This window comes from Ostrea edulis, chromosome 5 (genome assembly GCF_947568905.1).
Source record: "Ostrea edulis chromosome 5, xbOstEdul1.1, whole genome shotgun sequence".
Lineage (NCBI taxonomy): Eukaryota > Metazoa > Mollusca > Bivalvia > Ostreida > Ostreidae > Ostrea > Ostrea edulis.
In genome coordinates this window covers 12,873,015-12,896,974 of record NC_079168.1, presented here as the reverse complement: position 1 = coordinate 12,896,974, position 23,960 = coordinate 12,873,015, and the positions used below count along the sequence as shown (strand labels likewise).

General features: G+C 34.9%; 1 protein-coding gene across 1 annotated transcript; it reads left to right on the top strand.

Moving 5' to 3' along the window:
* The first annotated feature begins 1,601 nt into the window (after nt 1–1,601).
* LOC125651560 (uncharacterized) lies at nt 1,602–14,988 on the top strand. The gene is made up of 4 exons (XM_056166747.1): nt 1,602–1,893; nt 2,128–2,198; nt 11,440–11,596; nt 13,499–14,988. The coding sequence occupies exons 1-4, from the start codon at nt 1,836–1,838 to the stop codon at nt 13,864–13,866; spliced, it is 654 nt and encodes a 217-aa protein (XP_056022722.1). The 5' UTR covers nt 1,602–1,835; the 3' UTR covers nt 13,867–14,988.
* Nucleotides 14,989–23,960: the final 8,972 nt, after the last annotated feature.

Genomic DNA, 23,960 nt, shown 5'->3' with positions numbered 1-23,960 from the left:
AATGTAGCTGAGTGCTTAGTAAAAATGTTGATATACAACATGTAGGTGTCACCATGATTCCTAGCATATAGATGGGTGCAAATACGAAACTAAGACACGTGGTCAGTTGCTGAAGAAATTCCGGTGAAAACATGCAGGGTCTAGCAAAAGGTCTGTAGCTGTGAGGGAAGGTGGATGGCCCCATATGAGAGGTAGATTTTTGAGAAGGACAGATAGGGTTCTTGATTGTTCACAGTGTCTAAATCCCCATGTTTGGTACTGTGATGGTGTGGGGGTGGTGCGGATTAGCCCAAATGAGGGAAAATCAAAGCAAAAAAGGGGAACCTGCTCAGAGCATGTTTTGTGCACCACCACCAGTATTTATAGATTACATGTAATTTAGGGTCATAATTTATTAACTACACTAATATGAAATACAAGTATTGACATAAAAGGGAAATATGATTTTTCATTAGTCTATCATAATCTGACTTTGGTGTATACCCCCTTTCCACATGTTTCAAAACCAAAGAAACTGTCCCCTGCCACCTTATTGCAACTATGGTGGGACGGGAGAATCCAATTATTTTCATAAAAGTTATATTGGATCTAAGAGGGGTGGAGGATGCTAAAATAGCCTGTGGATGCTTTCCCTCCTATATTGCTTATCCGATAGACTTGACATTTTGTACAATACTTCAATGTCTTTTGCAGATGTGCATATTGTAGGGACAGGGGGATCCAATTGTTTTCTTGAAAGTTATAGTGGATCTGAGAGGTGGAAAGAGAAAAATAGTTTGTGAGCTTTTCTCCTATGTGGCATATCGGAATTATACGAATTAGTCTGTTCTCCTAACACATAACTTCAAACGTTTGTACATATTTATGTATATATTTCACTTTGTTTATTTGCATACATATATACATTCCTCTGAAGTTACTTGTATTGATACATGAAATTTCTGTATTGTACCTCAAGTACCATTTCCATTGTGGTTTGAGCGAATAAAATGAATGAATGAATGAAGTTCATAAAGTCCATGTTCCTGCTTTTTTGACCAATTATATTAATGCGATAGATTTGTCTGATCTGCTCTTAATATTCAGTCCCACAAATTTAAAAAGCTTCGCCCTGGAGCCATACCTCATAAAGTGGCGACCCTCCGTAACCACAATTCCTGGATCCGCCCCTGAGATAGCCAATGATAAATCTAACAACTATTTTAAGGCAATACATAATGGCTAATCAAGTGGGAAAAATGAAATCGAGATGGTCGTCTCAATAATCATTGCATTTTCATTTTTTCTTGTGTGAGTTTAATATGCATTACTGTTCTAATAATCTGTTGATTAATCGGTGTATATTGGAGAATAATGGACTCGACATTTCTTTGATCTCTGTATAATAGTGGTAGAATGTTCCATCATCAGCGAAAGAATCTAGTTGACAATGTTCAATACATTATGGAATTTATAAATCAAAAACAAATTTCCTATAATCAGGCGAGCGATAATGGGATTTATAAATCAAAACCAATTTTCTTATAATCAGGCGAGCGATGTTGTCCAAATATAAACACCCCAGTTGCTATTTATATACGGGATTTTCCAATATATTAAATAGTATGGTTACTCATGTATACAAAGATCCAGGGGAGAGTTACGATAGTTGTAATCCCATTTTACTGGATTTTTAAAAAAGTTTGATTAGGTGTGCTCTAGATAAGGCTGAACGAATTCGATGATTAATGGCAGCTTACAATGATTGAATCTAATGTTTTACGGCGCAGTGGCACAGCCGCGCATATAAAAACATAATTGCAGAAAACAAATCGTAGTATGAGAGCTCCGGCGAAATGGTCATGTATACAATATTGACGCTCGCTATTTTGAGTATCCTTGGTCCATTGCGAGGTAAATTCATACTTGATATTAATGTTATTCAATTAGGTTTTGTGTTTTTTGTTTAATTCATATTGATAACATTAATTGTGATTGACATTTCGTTAATAGAACAACGAAGATAAAGCAGTAAACTAATCTAATTTCTATTACAAAAAAAAATAAAAATGGATATTTCGTTCACGAGGTATATTCATGCTTCTTTTCCATATCATATTCTCCTTTTCTGTTGGTTTTTTTTTTCAGAATGCATGGTGATACCAGAACTAGTTGATTTAAAATGTGGCGAGAGAAGAACATTGTCATGTACTTCTGAGGTATGTTTTTCCTCTCTTAATTTCTTATGTTCGTCAGGGCCAGTCTTACAGTCATATAAACATTTATATAGGATAAACCCATGTTTATTTAGCGAGTTGTGTTTCTATTCCCGAGCCCTGCGAATGGAGCAAATCACGAACAACGATTCGGGAAAAAAATCACATCCAATATTTTTTTTAAATCTGTGTATTGCATGCAAAACTTATACGGTACCAATTTTGATGCACCAGCGAAATAGACTAGTCTGTGCGTCAAGAGAAACATCATCCAATAATTTTTCATTTCACTTGATGAAACAATGGTTGGAAGACAAGAAAATCTCTTGATTTTTACACACACACACACACACACACACACACACACACACACACACACATATATATATATATATATATCAAGGTCAAAACCTGTACTTACCAACATACCTCCGTAGTTTGTGGATAACATGAAATATGAACATGAAAGTAGGTTAAGTATTGCGTCTTGTAATCGAGATAGAAGTGGGATAAAGCTGATTAACTTTGAATTGAAATGTCATTAGATATTAAGATATGAGCATTCATTGATGTTCAGCAGAAGTAAATAAGAGTTCAAAGTTCATCACCAACATCATCATCAGATCTGTCTCTCCATGTGGAGAATCGGGTCGTGGATATTTCATCTTTATATTGTACAGGCTTAAACTTTCCTGGCGTCTTCATCCCACGACCTGAATCCAGTTGTTTCCTTTGTTTTCCACACCCACTCTCTATAAGATGTTGATATTAGTCAGGAAGCAAGGGAAACTTGCACTGATTTTTAACTGAAATTCAAAATGATTGTAATGTTTGTACCCTAAACCGAACGTTCAACAATTTCATCTACAAGATCAAACTTCGCATATCTGTAAAAAAAAAAAGAAAAAAAAAAAAAAAAAAAAAAAAAAAAGGACAACAACTAAAACAGAAGTGTTGTAATTTATTTTTTAAAATGTTAAGAGGCTTTATCATTCTTGAGATCGCTATGTGATAAGACGATGGACTGTGACGTAATACTCAGACTTTGATTTCCGATCGCTCCAATTCTAGCGCCCTTCGTGACCTCGCAGCTGTTCTTACATGTTTGACTTAGACTTTTATTATGCCTAACCAAAGTCCAAGGGCAATTCAAACAAAATATCTTAATATAATGATTTGAAATGTACTTTAGTGTCGTTAACCTTTCAATAACACACGCTGGGTATTAACGGTAAATAATGTCAAGGAGATGCATTTAACTCTTCGTGCTTTCATTATTCGAAATATAAAGTAGACCACTTGTTTGAAAATTAGTTCAGGGAATAATTACATAAGAAATGGAGATGCCAAATCCTTTCAGTTATTAATCGATTCACAGGATGAAGCTTCTATTTAAACATACATGTAGTAGACGAATCTTTCGTGATAACACAAAACAACACTATTTTGAAATTGAAAACTTTCAGACTTACTTTATTTAGTCAAAAAATGCAGTTTTAGTAGAAAGTAATCTGGGGAAAAAATTGAAAACCTCTGTTGGACTCGAACCCGAGATCTACAGTTCAGCAGTCGACACGCGAACCTACTAATCTACTCAATTAAATCTATAAGGAATAGACAAATATTGCTGATGTTTATATTTCCAGCCATATTTTAAAAGAAAGTCGGCCATTATGACGATGTAGCTTACCTCCTTAATCTGTCATATTCCTACACTAATCTAAAACCTAAACTAGACATAAAACTTATGCTAACCTTTAGCCCCTTGTCGCAATGCTTTAACGGTAGTTACAGTACAGTCTTGTATCATTAACACCAGAAATAATACTTAGGAAATACTAACGTTCCAATAACAGCGTATCGTTTCACTTGATCGAGCGGTGTGGCTTGACATAGATTTCAATCGAGCAAGCGATTGGCGTTTTGGGCATGGCTTATCATAGATTTCGTTGAAACGGATTTTACCGTTGTTCTCGGTGACGAATTGCATCAAAAGAATAGCATGACGTGGTCATCGAAACTCACTTTTATTGCAACTAGTGAGTGAAATTTGCGTGCTCAATCAAGCGAAGTGACACGCTATCAGTGGAACGATAGATATCTATATAGAAGTCACATTTGTTTACATTTTGGCAAAATTGCATTGAACTAATTGAAATTGAACAAATACCACGAGTACTGTGTAACTCTCTCGTGCAGTTTCATCCTCCCAGACAAACTTAGATAAGAAATGCATCGGGATCAACTATGGTTAGAATTTTGTTTAGTAATATAGAGGAACAGTCCTTGAATCATTTCTGTGTAATATATTGTATTAACAAGGATATAAATCAATTTTGTGAAAGGTGAAGATAACGAACAGTGATCGATCTCATAACTCCACAAGCAATATAAAATAGATAGTTGGGCAAACACGGACCCCTGAACACACCAGAGGTGGGATCAGGCGCCTAGTAGGAGTAAGCATCCCCTGTCGACCGGTCTCACCCACCGTGAGCCATATCTCTTGATCAGGTAAACGGAGTTATCCAATCATAGGTTGTATTGGCAAACTAGATCGCTATAACGACCATAGAATTTGCGAAATGCTAACTTTAAACGAGCCTCTTGAAACCCCTGTACCATGAACTTGTTTGTCAGTAGCTTGCCTCGATTTAGAAACTGACCATACGCAGAACAAGCTCTTGCGTATCGAATAAGTTGAGAGACATAAACACCATATGCAGGTGATAATGGAATATTGCTACAAGAATATGGAAAGTTGACGACGAAGAAGCTGAAATCATCCCGTTTGTCATAAAGTTGAGTTGTTAGTTTTCCTTTACTATCTATTTTCAATAAAATATCTAAGTATGAAGCAGAAGTGGACGACTCTGTGCTGTCTTGTATTTCGAGTTCACGGGGATATATCAAATCGACATTATGAATGAAAGTTATTATTTTTAATAGATAAAACGTGGTCGATATGTCTAAATGTCGAATTGAAGGCCACAGCAAGAGATTTTTTCTTCTCACATAGAAATTTTTGAATAAATTCTGCTTCATATGAATATAAAAACAGGCCAGTTAACAAAGAAGCATAATTCGCGCCCATGGGAATTCCAACAGACTGTTGGGTGACCTGATCACCAAAGACTCCGAAGATATTGTCAATGAGGAACACTAGCATACTTTTTATTTCAACTTCAGAGTTCTTGTGCTTGGAAACAGAGTGGTGTTTAACAAAATAATTTTTTGGGTGACTGATCACTAGATATGAATATTTCAGTTTTTCATTTTTATTGAAGAAGTATGTCTCTATGATACCAAAAAGTATAGTCTTTAATTTATCTTGAGGAATGGTCGTATAAATTGTTGAAAGGTCATACGTTTTGATGTTGATTTGAGAAAAGTTTTGCGATTTCAAGGTTACTAAAAGTCCTTTAGAATTTTTTTAAATCCACATTTGACTTACATCACTTCTGGCATATGTAGTCGCACAGTAAATTTGAAATATCTCCTTCACAGCTTTTAATATTTTCGTGAGGAGCAAAGATAGGGACTTGGTAGAGCACTTCCTGGATCCAGCAATGTATCTTTGTTTATAAAGGTTTTTATGTAGTTTAGGAATCCAATATAGGTACGTAACTCATAGTCATTCGACCCTTTGACTGGGATATAATATGTGTCTAAAACTGAAGCATGGTTTTAAAGAATTTCATCTTTTGAAAGAGCAGTTGGAAGATCTCGTAAGTATAAATACCAAAAGTGGAATTAATCCCAAGTTCGTTTTAAAATACAGTTGTAATAATGAGCATTACAAACAAAGACAATGTTGTCATAAGCTTTATCAGCTGGAACAAAATCATATTCCTCATGTAACCTAAATAATTCTTTTATCACTTCTGGTTTACTAAACACAGAAGGATAGATGGTACGTCTTTTCTTTTAATATGTCTAATGCGGGATTTTAATATTCCTCTTGTACTGTTAAGCCATTCTGACAATGTATCAAGTTCTCTTTCATATTTAGCCCATCGTCTGGCATAATCTTCGACAGAATTCATAATAGAGATGAAGTTCTGTCGCCTTTTGAAATACCGAGTTTCTCTGTATTTTGGACCTATTAGAATAAATGATTTAATGTCCTCGTTGTCAAATTCATGTGTAAAACATTCGATATTGTACAGAATCAGGTTTGTTTCCAGTGAAATACAAATAGATTGTCGAAGTTTTGATTTTGAAATTAGTTTTGATATATACATTAATCATCAAGAAGAAACATACACTGCTCAGGTGAACAAAATGGCCCATAGTCTTCTGGTTCGTATTCTAACTTTTAAAGCTGATTTCGAGCATGATATCACCTAAAATGTTATAGCAGGATATCCCAGCAATAATCTACCTCGCAGATTTGAAAAAGGGGCATTTCTGTTAGAATTTATCTTTTTGTGTGAAATCGACGAACATTCAAAAGGGTTATTGTTTTTTAGTTCATCATCTATAGATTCCAAAACTTCGTCTATTTTGTCATACGGTTCATCTTTAATGAGCACATCATTGACAACAGTTTGTAAAAATTTGCCGCCGTAGTTGAACTCAATATAGAAACAGGATTTATTTCCATCTTAATTTAGACAACAGTCAGACATGACTTCCCTCTGTCGTGTACTCTTATTTAGAAAATGGGAAGTCCCTTTTCTTTGTTGTCACTTGAGTCAGATGTGTTTCTGTTTAACGAATTGGCCAAATACGAAAACAACTATTGACCTTCTTATATCGGGTGATAATCGTATGAAGTTGTATTATGGTGTATATACATGTATAAACAAAGGAGACGGGATAATATGTATGCGTTTTCCACGAAGCCATATCATTGATTATGATACAACGTAAAAATTATTTCGGGTTATATTTAATTTTACTCACACGAAAGTTTTCATTAAACTTTTTAAATTTTTAAATTTGAGGGATTCGTATTTAAATTTAGTTGCCGTGTGTTCATTATCTTTGAAAAATGCATAACAAAGCGCATATAAGATTCATGAGGTTTATTTGTTTGTATATGCCAAAAATTGGGGACGGCTGTTAAACAGGAAATGGGGCACCAAATATGACAAAGGGCAGACCCCCCTAATCAACGCAAAATCAAAAATTATTAGAAGTTCAAAGATCACACAAGTTCAAAGTTCGCTCAATTTACCAAATTCAGAATAGGCAATATTTTGACCGTGGTAGGTACAGCAGTCAAGTATCTGCCATGGAACCTAGGAGGTGCAAATGTCAATGCCTACATGTTGTTAAGATATAAAATATACACTGGTCTGTGATCACCATTGCCTCTCGATTGCACACATAATTATGAACCACAACAGACGTACAACGTGACTTTGTTCCTGGGAAGTGCTGAAATATAAAGAAATACCTGTGAGGGAGAGGTAGATGGGTTATTTGTTATAAAGGGTTTAATTAAAAAGAATGCATACTAATTAATAGACCAACCTTGTTGTTTGGCTTTTGAAAGTAAAAGAAGATCGTGAAGCTGATATGGAACGCCGTTTCTGCCTTATAGTGTAAATCAGCCTTACGTTATGTCGATACCTCTTTATGTTATGTGGTTACACCATTACGTTATGTGGTTACATCATTATGTTATGTCGATATTTCTTTATGTTATGTGGTTATATCATTATGTTATGTGGTTACATCATTACGTTATGTGGTAACATCATTACGTTATGTCGATACCGCTTTATGTTATGTGGTTACATCATTTCGTTATGTGGTTACACAATTACGTTATGTGGTTATATCATTATGTTATGTGGTTACATCATTACGTTATGTCGATACCTCTTTATGTTATGTGGTTACATCATTACGTTATGTCGATACCGCTTTATGTTATGTGGTTACATCATTTCGTTATGTGGTTACACAATTACGTTATGTGGTTATATCATTATGTTATGTGGTTACACCATTACGTTATGTCGATACCTCTTTATGTTATGTGGTTACATCATTACGTTATGTGGTAACATCATTACGTTATGTCAATACTTCATTACGTTATGTGGTTACATCATTACATCATGTGGTTACATCATTACGTTATGTCAATACTTCATTACGTTAGGTGGTTATATCATTACATCATGTGGTAACATCATTACGTTATGTCGATATATCTTTATGTTATGTGGCTACATAATTACGTTATGTCGATACTTCTTTACGTTATGTGGTTGCATCAATACGTTTTATTATATGATTGAATAATTCCTAGCTCTCTCATTGACTGAGATCCAACAATGTAGAAATCATACTACGTTATGTTTACCTGCACGTGACCTTCCAGGTGAACATAAGGAATTATTTTTTCCACATAGGACCAAAAATAGGTCGTTGAAACTTACAATTCAATCAAAGAACAACCGTGAAGGGTTTTTTAATCATTTAATCATATAATAAAACAATTATTGCTGTTTTTGAGGTTGATACGATGATTTAGCCACCTTCGAAGTACAATATTCACCTCGCCCTTCGGGCTCGGTGAATATTGTACTTCTCAGGTGCCTAAATCATCGTATTGACCTCAAAAACAGCAATAATTGTATAATGTTGATGCTTCTTTATGTTATGTGGTCACATCATTATGTTATGTGAAAACATCATTATGTTGTGTGGTTACATCATTATGTTATGTGCAAACATCATTATGTTGTGTGGTTACATCATTATGTTATGATAAACTTTCAAGTGATCGAGATTGATACAGATGCAAAATGAATTACCACATTGTCTGGCCTGTGCCCTTTTTAACATTTGTCGTCTTTTCGTTATTTCGAGGCGAAAAGACGACAAAATGAAAGCGACTGTATCATGTAAATAACATGAAATAAACACGAAGAAATTATTTGCCAATTGCATACTGATAGAATGAAATACACAAAGAGCATCGTATACATACAACACATTCAATGCTTGCAAAATACAGTACATACACATAAGTAATGCACATAGCATGCTTACCTAAAAAACGCATAAATGCAGACAGCTATTTACATGAATGTGTACTCTTAAAATGTTAGATGCTCGTTCTGCTGATAAATCTACGAAACAAAATCATAAACTCCATTTTTATCTCGACAGTTGTGATTCCATTATACAGATTGCGACACACTGAACCCACATGGATCTGAAGTATGGACACAACTACCCCCCTCCTTTCTGAATTTTTTGCGGTGATAATTTCTCCGAAATGTGTGAATTCCCTGTCTATTCCATCCCAATTTCGATTTATGTAATCGTTTCACGCTTTTTGTAAGCTTTAGAAATTGGCGTTCTACCGGTATGATAAAATAACAGTAGAAACTTGCAAAAAGTGTGGAAAAGATTACAGATGGGATAGACAGGGAGTCCACAGATTTCGGAGATATTATCGCTGCAAAGAAAAATCAGAAGTTGGGGGATGGGGGATGGGGGGTAGGTGAGTAGTAGTGTCCATACTTCAAGTGCCTGTGACTGAACCCGTGCCAATAAGGATGTCTCCAGTTGAATCGGGAAATATCAAAGTCGAATATTTTTCCCTTATTCAATGCTTGACCGCTCAAGGTTTTTTGCAGTTTCTGATCATGTATGCGCATATACACAGTGCATCTATTTGGATATATTGCATTCACAATTCAATATTTATAGATAATTATATACAAGCAAGATTAATCATCGATAACATACATTTTGGGGGTGATACGGGTATGACATGCACAATCCAAAATAGACATTTGATTACACAAAACATATATACATGTATATAAGAGGGAATGTAGTGCAGCTTTCAAACTTTGTTGTCTCTTCGGGATTGACAATTATTTACCGTCACTTTGCATGTACATACATGCGAGAGAGAGAGAGAGAGAGAGAGAGAGAGAGAGAGAGAGAGAGAGGTCCAGGTCTTATTTCGATGTACAATGTCATTCGACAGGAGGAAAGAACATTGATTACTAAGTGTTAGCTTACAAGCATTCATGAATTTCAACTATTTAAAAAAATTGTATTTACAATATAGTGGAAACTTACAAGAGTGACATCGGTGTTCATATTTGAATTTCAATTAGATTCTTTTTAATTAATAGAATGGGTTTGGACATTAAAAAAATTCAATTGTAAAGTACCAAAAGTCTCTCAAGTTGCACGAAACTCTAAGTTTAACAATTCCTTCTCGATATTGTGATGTACAGGCACGTAGCATTGTTTTTTAAAGTAGGGGAAGGGTCAGTCTAGGTGTTGTGTGATTGGCTAATATCAAGAGTGAAATTATTTGGAATTGAAAGAAATATTATAAAGGTTCAAATTAATTGTCAGGATGAAAAATTATCGCACAAAATCGAGAAATGACTGAGGAAATTACCATGGTAGGAGTGTGCTTAAAATGAAGTGTGTAATTTACTGCAGATTGCTATGTGTTGTAAAAAAGTACAAATATGGCCTATAAAAGGCACGGGACCCTATATATTTTTTGTCATTTTTTATCAACACTTGGAATGAACTTTGAAATGTATGCGGTCATTTGTTTAAAATCGATATAGTTAATTAGTGAGAGGGTCAAAGGTTAACATTGAGGTCTTTGGGAAATGAATTGGTACTCTTTTCCCTGCACCATCTTTGCTAGCCAAGGGTAACGCCACACGGTGTTTCTCTTTTCACGAGAAACATCGTGGAGCGTCACCCTTGGCTAGCAAAGATGAGACTGCACTTGGTTCGATAAAATATTTCAATACATGATAGAATTCTATGTACTAAATTCATCTTGAATGGCCTGCAAATAGTTTCTATTTGGTAATATCTCTACCATTTCATTCAAAGAAGTTGAAATGTTAAAAACTATTTTTCTTTCTTTGTCTGTTTCACTAGCCGTCCACATATAATGCATTCATGTCTCATTTTGAGTTTCAACATAAATCTTGAAGATGTTATCTATAATCTTGACATTAAAACCTTTCCAAAGAAAATGGATTTTCGTGCAAGTAATAAACTGTTTTTAAAAAATCCCGCACGGACACACATACCACATCTAAAAAAAATCTTTCAAAATAATGTAATAAATATAAAAAAGCATAGATGTGGTACTTCTGCTATCTCAAATTATTGCGAGTAAAAATGTCTCACCATCAATTGAAAATAAATCGATTATATTACGATTCTTGCAATTATTGAACATTCTGGCTTCCGCCAATTTCAAGGCTCCATATTCTATATTTAGAGTGATACGTACTGGTCCAAGGATGAAGATTTCGATTTATCGAGTCCGAGTGGAGAAGGGTTTGTTTTGCTGTCTGCGGCTAACAGAGATGAAGGCTGCTACAGATGTCAGTTGTTAGATGGGAAGATATTGAAAATATACCAAGTCAACATTCTAGGTAATGCAGAATTTTCAAATGCCGGAGGGAAAAATAAAATTGTTTTTAAGCAAAATTCATAGCTTAAATGACGAGAGGAATACCAAAGCATGTGTAGTAAGAGCTGTGTTTGACACTCATATTAAGATTTTCATTCTTTTTTGTTTTGCAAATTACATGTAGTATCAAATTGTAACATTGTTGAGTAATGTTTGCCTACACATTGATTATAAAAGTTAATAATATATTGAGATGTGGCTTTAATTTCCCTGGTTTTTTTTATTGTTTTAAAAAAAATATTTGTAGTTTCTCCCCATCAAATACATGTACACATCATATTTGATACCTTGTTATATATAATAATGGTGTTTAAACCGAATTTTCATATTAGCAACAGATAGAAATTGTTTGTTTTTTTAAAATGTGAATTAGAAATTGATTTGATTTTTTTCAAACATGCGTGAGAAATTGTTTTAAAAGATATGTTAGAAATAGTGTTTTTTTTTAAAAAATATATGTTAGAAATAGTCTTTTTTAAAAATTTGTTAGAAATTGTTTTTTAAAAATATTATGACTATGTTTTCAACTGTGGTGAGATTTTTTCCCAAACATTGTGACAGAGACAATAGTGATTATACTAATTCATCTGGAAGTTGGAAATTATTTTATGACAAATGAATAACTTTCACCTCAAATTAGAATTTGACCCCCTACCTCATAAAGTGGCACCCCTCGTAACCGCAATTCCTGGATCCGCCCCTGTATCTGATTGTATTATTCGTGCCTTACTTGAAATGTGAAGATGCTAACAAATGAAACTCTAGAGCTCTACATTCCGCCCATGTTCTAGTAAATTTTTTCATTTAGAAAAAAAAAGAAATTTCACATTTGAAAACTACGTGAGGGTATGAACTGCGACGCTGTACGCCGGCGTACTTCATACAGAGAGTTAACATGTAAAGTAAGCTGTACGCCGGCGTACTTCATACAGAGAGTTAACATGTAAAGTAAGCTGTACGCCGGCGTACTTCATACAGAGAGTTAACATGTAAAGTAAGCTGTACGCCGGCGTACTTCATAAAGAGAGTTAACATGTAAAGTAAGCTGTACGCCGGCGTACTTCATAAAGAGAGTTAACATGTAAAGTAAGCTGTACGCCGGCGTACTTCATAAAGAGAGTTAACATGTAAAGTAAGCTGTACGCCGGCGTACTTCATAAAGAGAGTTAACATGTAAAGTAAGCTGTACGCCGGCGTACTTCATAAAGAGAGTTAACATGTAAAGTAAGCTGTACGCCGGCGTACTTCATAAAGAGAGTTAACATGTAAAGTAAGCTGTACGCCGGCGTACTTCATAAAGAGAGTTAACATGTAAAGTAAGCTGTACGCCGGCGTACTTCATAAAGAGAGTTAACATGTAAAGTAAGCTGTACGCCGGCGTACTTCATAAAGAGAGTTAACATGTAAAGTAAGCTGTACGCCGGCGTACTTCATAAAGAGAGTTAACATGTAAAGTAAGCTGTACGCCGGCGTACTTCATACAGAGAGTTAACATGTAAAGTAAGCTGTACGCCGGCGTACTTCATAAAGAGAGTTAACATGTAAAGTAAGCTGGCGTGAAGCCTTTAAGTTCATACCCTCATGTAGTTTTCATTTTACTTTTATATCTGTAAGAATCCCCAGCTGTTGAAATAATCGTACTATATTTATTGAGATTCATACGCCATTGTTCACATTCATGAGGAAATCGTTAGATCGTTTCAATTGGTAAAGATATGACAGTAAAACATTGTAAATACCAAGTTATAAATAAATGTAAGTGAACACGAGTTCAAATCAATAATTGATAAACAATATTCAACAATTTATTTAAATGTATGCTTAAATGTTTAACTGATATCAATTTTTGTTCTTGAAATTCCAGAGATATGTGATATCAAAATGGATATCATTGAAACCCAATTTCATGTGGATGAAGGCGAAGACCTCGCACGGAGAACAAACCTGACTTGTAAAGTAGACGGAGGACCTGTGGAGTATGTAGAATGGAAGTTCAATCACACCACCACTATTGCAGAGTGGCCTCACTCTAGGTCACACAGAGATCAGAGGTCAGTCTTTTCCATTGACCAAAACATTTCATACTATATGAAGAACATTTCAGAATCTGAAAAAATGTATACCCTGACGATAAATCTACTAAATTCCAAAACATTTTTGTTAGGTGACTATACGTGCATTGCGAAAAGAGGAGGAAAGGAACTTTCGCAAACTCATAATTTAAGTATCTAGAAACTATCAGAAATTAAAGTTATAGTATTTCGAGGAATCATGCAAATGATTTAGATTGGAAAACATGTAGCGCTTTAGTAAGGACTGTGGTAACGGATCAAACAGCACGCCTCCCCCCACCCACACATCCACTTTCTATGGGACTATGTCTAAAATACGCCATATTTTGTCAGAACTAGCTACTTTCATAGTACTTCGCCCAATGGGTCCCCACTAAGACCCACTGGGGCCACCAGACAGTCCCCATATACCCAATCGTTTACTGCACCCCTTAAGATATTCCCGACACTGGAGCTGTGAAAATACATGTTACAAAATACTGATGTACATCTTTGGTCTTGCGGGAAATCTCGTGTTAATTCCAAGGATTTTCCTCGTTTTGACTCTAATACACTATGTTAGTTTCAATCCTAGCTCTAACTAATTTGCGCTGTGTTTTAAGAGGTTTCCCCAGTTTTAACCATTTTGGTCAGTATTCCCATGAATTTATCTCGCTCATAAACACCTTTTTTATAGTGAATATGTATTTCTAACCTATACGATTGATAGAAATCGTTACAACGAAATGTTTATAGCATATACATGTATGCTTACGAAAACAAAAATTAATTTTTTCAATCAATTGTTCTATTCCGTAATTTTCAAAGAACTAGAAACCAATTCTTGAGTGAATGAGCAACAAGTCTTCTCTAAATTGTAGTCTCCATTAATCAGCAATATTGTTTTGCAGGCTTATACGGAATAAAGCACCGTTCTTCATAAAAGACCTTTATCTTCTCATCTGTCCATCACTTCTAATCCTGTTACTACAGTGATATATATGTCCTTGTTATGTTATGCAATTGTTGTATGTATTGCCACCCGGTAAAATCAAAATATGCACCATGAGTATAAACTAAGACTTTGTTTTCTAATTTATTCAAACGTGTATGTATTTAACACTGTCTTGTTAATGTACATACGATGTGTATATAGAGTTTACTCTACATCTATCTTAACTTATCTTTTCTACGTATTGTTGTATATATCACTGTGTTAATCGTAATGAACAGATACATGTATATGTATATTATATTTGTGACATATATTATGTATTACATTAAAATGAAAAATGCTAAGAAATGATTTCAGTGTGCTTTTTAAAAAAAAGTTGGATTTTAGCAGAGAAAAAATGTTGAACTTTTTTTTTTTTACCTACACTGTACCTCGAAGGAATTGTCTAGAGAAGATTAGCTATTTGACTCATAATAATAATAATACCATATTTATATAGCACCCTTTTCATACACTATGTACGCTCAAAGGTGCTTTACTCATGAGGGAAAATAGACATGATATTGATGAAATAATAAATGCAGTATTTCTATATACATGTATTTTAAAGCTGTGTTACCTTTGTTTATAGATGTGTTTTATTTACCACATGTAACTTGTCTTCCCTAATGAAAATCTTGAAGAGATAAATCTACTGTTGTATTATGTAGATTTAGAGGTTACACGTAACGGAGGGGAGTTGGATTATCGAGTGTCGACATGGCTTGTTGATATGTCCTATAATCTTAATGATATTAATTTTGGTCATTTTAAAAGAAAGAGTCCGATAACGTTGAAATCTCGGGCAGAATGTTACTACGTTCAGGTAGTCATTGAATGGTGTGTCATCATCTTGAGCCAATGTCTCCTCACGGAAGTCAACTTTGTGGTTAAAAACGACGACTCCTACACAACTAGTCAACATGTGGTCGCTGTGGTAACTCAGCAGTGTATCATTTTTTATGACTCGTTTTGCATTGCAAAAGATTGCTTTTCTCTTACAGAAATATAAATACATGAAAGCACATGCTAATTTTGATCCAAAGCATAAAATCGGCCGCTAAAATGACATTTTTTGTTTCAAATAGAAAGAGAAGAAACAATTTCAAATACTTACTTTAAATATAAAAAGATATACTATAAGTTATATAAGAACACTTTACTTTACAAAAATGATTTCAGACACGAATTTCGTTTTTGAAAATACACAGAAGTACGAACTAGGACGCCTTACACCAGCATATTTCATGAAGCACGTTGATTTTTAGAATTGAAATACATTCTTCTTTTATCTTTGTCGGAATTCCCAGCTGTGAAAATCGACGTACTATATTTATCAAGATTCATACACACAGTGTTCGTGAGGAAATGGCTATCATTATATTTGGTAAATAGACATTGGAAATGTAAATATGATTATTATCCTTCAGAACAATACAGTCAATTTCATTGGTCGAGGGCTGGTCACGTGGGCGGAGACAATTCGTGATGTCTCCCTCACGCAGAGGGTGACAACTGTGTTGTCTCCCTTTAGAAGATAACTTCTAATGGCACAGGTGAGAAAGCTCTATCAAAAATAATTGAAAATATGCGAGATCGTTTATCATAAACTTCAGCGTCAAACGGTCATAAATAACAATCGAGAAGAAAAATATTTCCATTCTAATGCAATTTTGCATCTCACTTGATATTTACGATTTCGTCTTGAAATGCGTTACGAAATGTTTACGTTTGACGTTATGTTTATGCGTCATTTTACTGTGACGTCACAATTGAAATTAACATTCTCAAACAACAATGTTTTACTTTTGTTAAGATATATGCCATACAGGGGCGGATCCAGGAATTGCGGTTACCGGGGCCGCCTTGAGACCCCCAGTGGGGCCAAGGGCGTGGCCCCCGGAAGTTCCTGTAATGTACATATTTTATAGGGCTTGAAATATGTCTCCTATTTAAGTCATTTGTACTATTTTCTATCATTTTTTATAAGGTGAAATTAGTAAAATGACGCAAATGTTCAGAGTTTTTTTTGAAAAAATTTAAAAGTTCTCCCAATAAAGTAATTCAAGAAATCAAAATATTTTGTCAATTATTTTTCAGGGAGTGGAAGAAATTATTTCTTCTTTTATTGTTTAGTACATTTTTCTAAAGAAGCTACCACAATTTACCTTAAATTTGAAAATTTTAATGGGGTGGGGGTGGGGGGCGCCGGCTGCGACCTCCTTAAATCCGCCACTGATATATCTAATAAATGTATGACATTGAGTGTAAAACAAAATAATGTATGTAGTTGAGGGCAACATTGATTTCACCCCTCGAAAACTATTGAAAAGTTATCGGAATTTTCTGCAGAGAAAGTTATTACGAATTTGTTGACGTTTTAAATAAAAGAGATACATGGTACAAGTCAATAAATGTGTAGTAGGTTTTTCTAACGTTCACATTCTTCAGGATAATAAAACTATTATGGATTGTTTAGCAGGGAGACATCACAAATTATCAGGTTTGAGTAGCGTTATCACCCTCGGGCGCATTGGCGCCCTCGGGTGATAATCCTACTAAATCCTGATAATTTGTGATGTACCCCTAGCTGCTAAACAGTCCATCGTTGTATAATGTATGAAATATCATTCAGACATGTAAATACACTGATGCTATGTGGAAGGTTTAAGTGCATTATAATAAATGTATTATTTGAAGAAAATAAAGAATATAAATGTAGATGTTTGGAAATGCCATATCATCTAATCCGAAATCATCATAAGGAGAATTGAATGTGTTATTTTAAGTCTCATGCTGCTTTAAAATTTAGAAATTCATAGTTATTTCGGATTTCAAATATTTCGGTTGAGCATCACTGAAGAGACATTATTTGTCGAAATGCGCATCTGGTGCATCAAAATTGGTACCGTATAAGTTTTACATTATGACCCCTGGGTCGAGGCCTCTGCTGGTGGACTGTTAGTCCCCGAGGGTCTCTACAGTCCAGTAGCTAAGTACTTCGTTACTAGCTTAAAAATACGAATGTATATTTAATTGCTGTTATAAAATTTAAGAAATTCATTTCAAAATTAAGGATTATCTCCCTCATGCACAGCTCTTATCCTTAGACGAATTTGACTCCACTTTTTTGGTACGCTGTTTTTGGCTATAATAACTTTAAAACTTCATTGTTATTTCGGATTTCAAACATTTCGGTTGAGCATCACTGAAGAGACATTATTTGTCGAAATGCGCATCTGGTGCATCAAAATTGGTACCGTATAAGTTTTACATTATGACCCCTGGGTCGAGGCCTCTGCTGGTGGACTGTTAGTCCCGAGGGTCTCTACAGCCCAGTAGCTAAGTACTTCGTTACTAGCTTGAAAATACGGATGTATATTTAATTGCTGTTATAAAATTTAGAAATTCATTTCAAAATTAAGGATTATCTCCCTCATGCATAGCTCTTATCCTTGGACGAATTTGGCTCCACTTTTCTTGGCACGCTGTTTTTGGCTATATTTACCTCTAAAACTTCATAGTTATTTCGGATTTCAAACATTTCGGTTGAGCATCACTGAAGAGATATTATTTGTCGAAATGCGCATCTGGTGCATCAAAATTGGTACCGTATAAGTTTTACATTATGACCCCTGGGTCGAGGCCTCTGCTGGTGGACTGTTAGTCCCCGAGGGTCTCTACAGCCCAGTAGCTAAGTACTTCGTTACTAGCTTGAAAATACGAATGTATATTTAATTGCTGTTATAAAATTTAGAAATTCATTTCAAAATTAAGGATTATCTCCCTCATGCATAGCTCTTATCCTTGGACGAATTTGGCTCCACTTTTTTTGGCACGCTGTTTTTGACTATATTTACCTCTAAAACTTCATAGTTATTTCGGATTTCAAACATTTCGGTTGAGCATCACTGAAGAGACATTATTTGTCGAAATGCGCATCTGGTGCATCAAAATTGGTACCGTATAAGTTTTACATCTATTTGAGGTGCTTCTTTGGCAATTTCCATGATAAACTATGTAAACTAATACGATTTGACAATTTCCACGATAATTTGTGATGTCCCCATAGCTGCTAAACAGTCCATCATTGTATAATGTATGAAATATCATTCAAACATGTAAATAGATTTATGCTATGTGGAAGTTTTAAGTGCATTATAATAAACGTATTATTTGAAGAAAATAAAGAATATAAATGTAGATGTTTGGAAATGCCATATCTGCCCATTAAATGAGAGCGAAATCATCATAAGGAGAATTGAATGTGTTATTTTAAGTCTCATATCTATTTGAGGTGCTTCTTTGGCAATTTCCATGATGAACTATGTAAACTAATACGATTTGACAATTTCCACAAATTATATACGGGTATTAAAGGAGGAATGGTCTATGCAATGTAAGGAGAAAACGGTGGTTTCCTTGTGCATATATATGAAGGAATGTCGTTTATGGTGGATGTGGGCGAGAGAAATACCAAGGTAGATTTACAGTATGTAGCCGTATTGAAAGGCAATTTCATGTTAAACATGAAATTAAACTCCCACTCCACTGCTCAAAGTGGTTCTTTCTACCCTGTTTCCATCTGACTGTCTGTATCGCTGAATATGTCCCGCCAACAGCCTGCAGGCCGTACACGCTTTCACATCGCCATGTAATTGTTGACTTTCGAAATTCCATGTGCAACGTCACGTGACCATGAATATTGCAAAAGTGGGTGTTCCTTATCCGAATCGGAGAATATATAATAAGAAATAGCTTGACTACTTTTTAATCCGATTGAGTTAGATTGAAGAAAGTGTAAATTAATATAACTTAATATAAAACACGTGTTTTGTTCCTACGATAATAAAGAATATGGCATCTGTAGCTTTAAGATATCGAAGTGCTTTACAAAATGTTGAAGTGGTGAATTAAGCTAACACAAATGCCATTAGATTATTGCAGAAATCAAACATGCTTCAGAAAATGTGGCCAATGTGTCATCTAGTTTATAAATAGAATGGAATGGTAAGAAAACAAGCATGACCTGTATCGTGCTGATGTTCCGAATCTACGTCACGTGATCATACCGATTATTTGCGACTGTCTAAGCGATGCATGCCTGTAATGAACGTCGTGCTATAACTAAATATTTGCAGGTGTAACATATTCAAACCAAAATAACTTTCCTTTTTATAATACCCGGAAACTCAGAACGAGCAGCTTTCATCTCTTCCACACTGTCATTCTGGGGAAGTACTTGTTGCAAAAACTTCGTAAAAAATCGTAAATCAGTAACATCTGATTGATAATGATTAAAACTGAAACGTAACAAAGCAACAATTAAGACTTATATTCAAATATTTTTCTTCAATTCTTTTATTCAGAAATTCTATATATTTCATTGATAAGTAATTATTAGAATTTTACCTAAACAATAAAATATTATTTCTCATTTCCCCATCCGCATTTTCTAACACATCCACGAATAGATCGGCCGCTAATCATGCATTACATGTATCAGTAAATACTGCGTTATGACATACAACCCATTCCCATGTGACGTTCCGATACGTTAGCGTGTAAATCCCCCCAGCACTTTGCAACGGAACTGTGAAATTGTAGCTGAGGACATATTTTCTTTCTTATTTGATGGCAATGAATAATGGTTAGTTGGCGTTTTAATTAAGTATAATTTGAATACATGTTCGAGTCTGCTGGAATACTACCTCTTTCCAGATGGGTTGAAATTTGCAAGTTTCTGTTTTCCACAACTTGATAGCCATATTTCACTTTGCCTTGTTTTCATGGGCACCGCATTTAACATTTTCTTGGTGATTTCTTCCGAACTCAAGATTAAAATATTCTCCATCCCAGTCTCCTAGTATGGCAAAATCAATTTCCTTTACATCCAACAAAACCCGACTTGATTGATCATTGAATGTCCATTTTAAAGTATGCGTGTTTGATTTTCACGGGAATTGTGCTCGATTTGTACAGTGGCTCCCTACTCAAAACCGTCAACTCGGGCATGACACTATTGTTACACACTTAATGGGTGGGGTTTATTTTGAAACATTTATTTCATTGGTTGGGTTCTCTTCTTAGACAGTAAGATCATACGAAGAGAAATCTTCGTCACAAAGAATAGGCTTCGCTTTGCTCGGCTCCGCCCATTCTTTGTGACGAAGATTTCTCTTCATATGATCTTACTAACACTTAGAAACATTGTAAATGTAACTTATAATGTGACTTTAAATTGTATATCTGAAGTTTATAAACTTTTACAACATTGACATTGTATTTAGGTTATATATCTGAGTCTTTTAGATATGTTTTGTCATTGTTACCTTACTAAGTGTAAATTATCAGTAGTTTCATTGAGAAAGAGTGTTATTGTTCTTTGATGTTACAGGTAATTGATCGAAATGTAATCGATCAAACTCTTTAGGGAGTTTGATTGATGAGTGATCGATTAGTAAATATAATCAATTAGTCATGTCTGGACTAATTTATCTCAAGAACATATTGCCAATTTCAACAAATCTTCATACGAAGTAGCCTAGGTCTTAAAAAAGTCTAATCAAACGAGAAACATGCACTCATGCATGGAAAGAGAATTAGAAATACGGAAAGTAGGGTGGGGATTTTAACAAAATACTTCTCAACAACTGGGCCAGAAAATCCAAAATATGCACGAACCTCTGTATATGAATAAGATACAGATTTGTTCAATCATTCAGCTTTGAACCAGGATGGGGTTTGAGGTTTTACATGTAAATACACCAGAAACAATATGTTAACATTCTCAAATAGTATAAAATTAAAGCTGAAACCATGACAGAAATCGAGATTTAAAGATCGAAATAGAATAAACAGGAATATTTTCAGCAATAACCGAAAAGGTACATACCGCTACTGTCAATGCGTGAAAGTATGTGTACATGGTCCTCGGCCCGGGAGCAAAACTATAGTATAAATTAGAATATTCCAAATGAAGGGACAAAAGAAAAAGGTATGCCATGATATAAAATCAGCATTTGAAGCTTTTGGGTGAACTGAAGAACAATATATGCAAGGTGAAGATAACGAACAGTGATCAATCTCATAACTCCTATAAGCAATACAAAATAGATTGTTGGGCAAACACGGACCCCTGGACACACCAAAGGTGGGATATGTAAAGTATTGATAGATAAATGTCAATGTCGAGTGTATTCGATGAGAAAACTGGTCCCATGTACAGGTGTGTCCAGGTGTGTAGACGGTACGAGTGACAAATATACACGAACACGTCGTCGGAAAATGGTGAGTTTGCATGGGGGTAAAGAAGTAGTGAAAAAGAAAATGTACTCACGTTAGAAATGTTATATGAACTTGTAAAATAAGATATGGGGGATGCTTACTCCTCCTAGGCACCTGATCCCACCTCTGGTGTGTCCAGGGGTCCGTGTTTGCCCAACTATATATTTTGTATTGCTTGTAGGAGTTATGAGATTGATCACTGTTCGTTATCTTCACCTTGGATATGAGGAATTCATATTAATGAAGTTTTCAATAAAATGAGTTCAATCCACAGACACTCGGCGTTTTAAATAGACATTTATATAATATTTTAGAAAAAACGTCATTCTGTAAACATAATATTCACTTCTTTTGTACTTCCACTTCATAAAAACAAACACCAATAGCAAAATAATATTTTATTTTTTGCTTTTGCGTTCATTGCATAGCAGAATGAAAGAAAAAAATTTCATGAAAAATTAGGAACATATAAACCTAATTTTAGTGAAACTAGTAATCTAGTATCAAGCATATATTGATGTGACCATCCTTAGCGGACTCCGACCTCCATCTCCCATGTCTCTTAAATAATCTGTCTGAAACACCAGAATTAGAACAAACTGTGGCGCCCCAGCTCTTAAACTGTGTAATCCAATTTTATATATATATATATATATATATATATATATATATATATATGGTACTAGTGATTGGAAAGCTTCAATGAAAGGTGAAGATAACGAACAGTGATCAATCTCATTAATCTTACAAGGAATACAAAATAGATAGTTGGGCAAACACGGACCACTGGACACACCAGAGGTGGGATCAGATGCCTAGGAGGAGTAAGCATACCTATATATATATCAGTCTTACTTTTCTCAATGAATATAGCAATATGAGTTTGTTCAAAACAAACATCTGAACTTCTGATGTTCAGTAACTCACTCCTACGTAACAAGCTTGAATATGCAATCAAGCATGCACAAATCGTTCTTTGATTATGTAAACATTTTTCTCAACAAGCCCGAATTTATAGGTTCTTTCTTAGTTACAGGGACTGATAAACGTTTTTTCCCTGCCCAAAAACATTTTTTACTATCTCCGAATCTGTCGGAGAAGAATTTTTAATTACAGAATGCACCCAAAGAATTCCATATAAAGCTGAGCATAACACACTCACAGGCACTCCCCCCCCTGAATTAAACTTGCGAGATAAACTCAAATCACCAAGGGTTTCCTGTCCCCGGACGACTATCTGTCTTGCACTTCTTAAGATCCTGGTTTTCAGCTTTGTAAATTTTGATTTCGTCATCTGAATCGCTCGCAGAAGCACTTGCAACTTGAATTTCGTATTTTAAACTAGAAAATTTGGAATTTACAAATTCCTTAGTTTCTTCTGTTTGCGACTTTAACTCAACCAGTAAATCAGATATCGAGGGTACCTCAATGCCTAAGTCAGCACAATATATTGGAGCAACTTTACCGTGCAAAGTTTGAATGCCAGAATAAATACCATTCGAACCTAACTTCCCTTCAAAACTTCAAGCCCCGCTCCTAAATATCATTGACATTTCCACAAAAGAAATTGTTTTTATTCTAATTCACCTAGTTCAACCCAAATAAATTATATAAGGTATATCACGCCGCCATCTTGGTTTTCTTTTTTACCAGCTGCATCACTTGAAAATTTTGGTGAAAAGTTCGATATAATATGATAATTAGACCCCTACTATTTAGAAGCAACCCTGTCAAGATCTTACCTCTCGCATCGTCATGGTGGAATGGAAATAAAGTCCATTCATTGGCTATAATCAACCGTCAAACATCGTCTACTGCTTCTCAAATGCGAAATATCAAGTTTATTTTTCAATCTATACAAGCTATCCACTCTTCAGGTGCCTGTGCATTCATGATCAACTGCACACAAACCGATTCCATCACAATACAGATGCAAGATCTAACAATGAAAGGTCCACGACTTCCACGTCACAGGCAACACAAGAATTCCACCT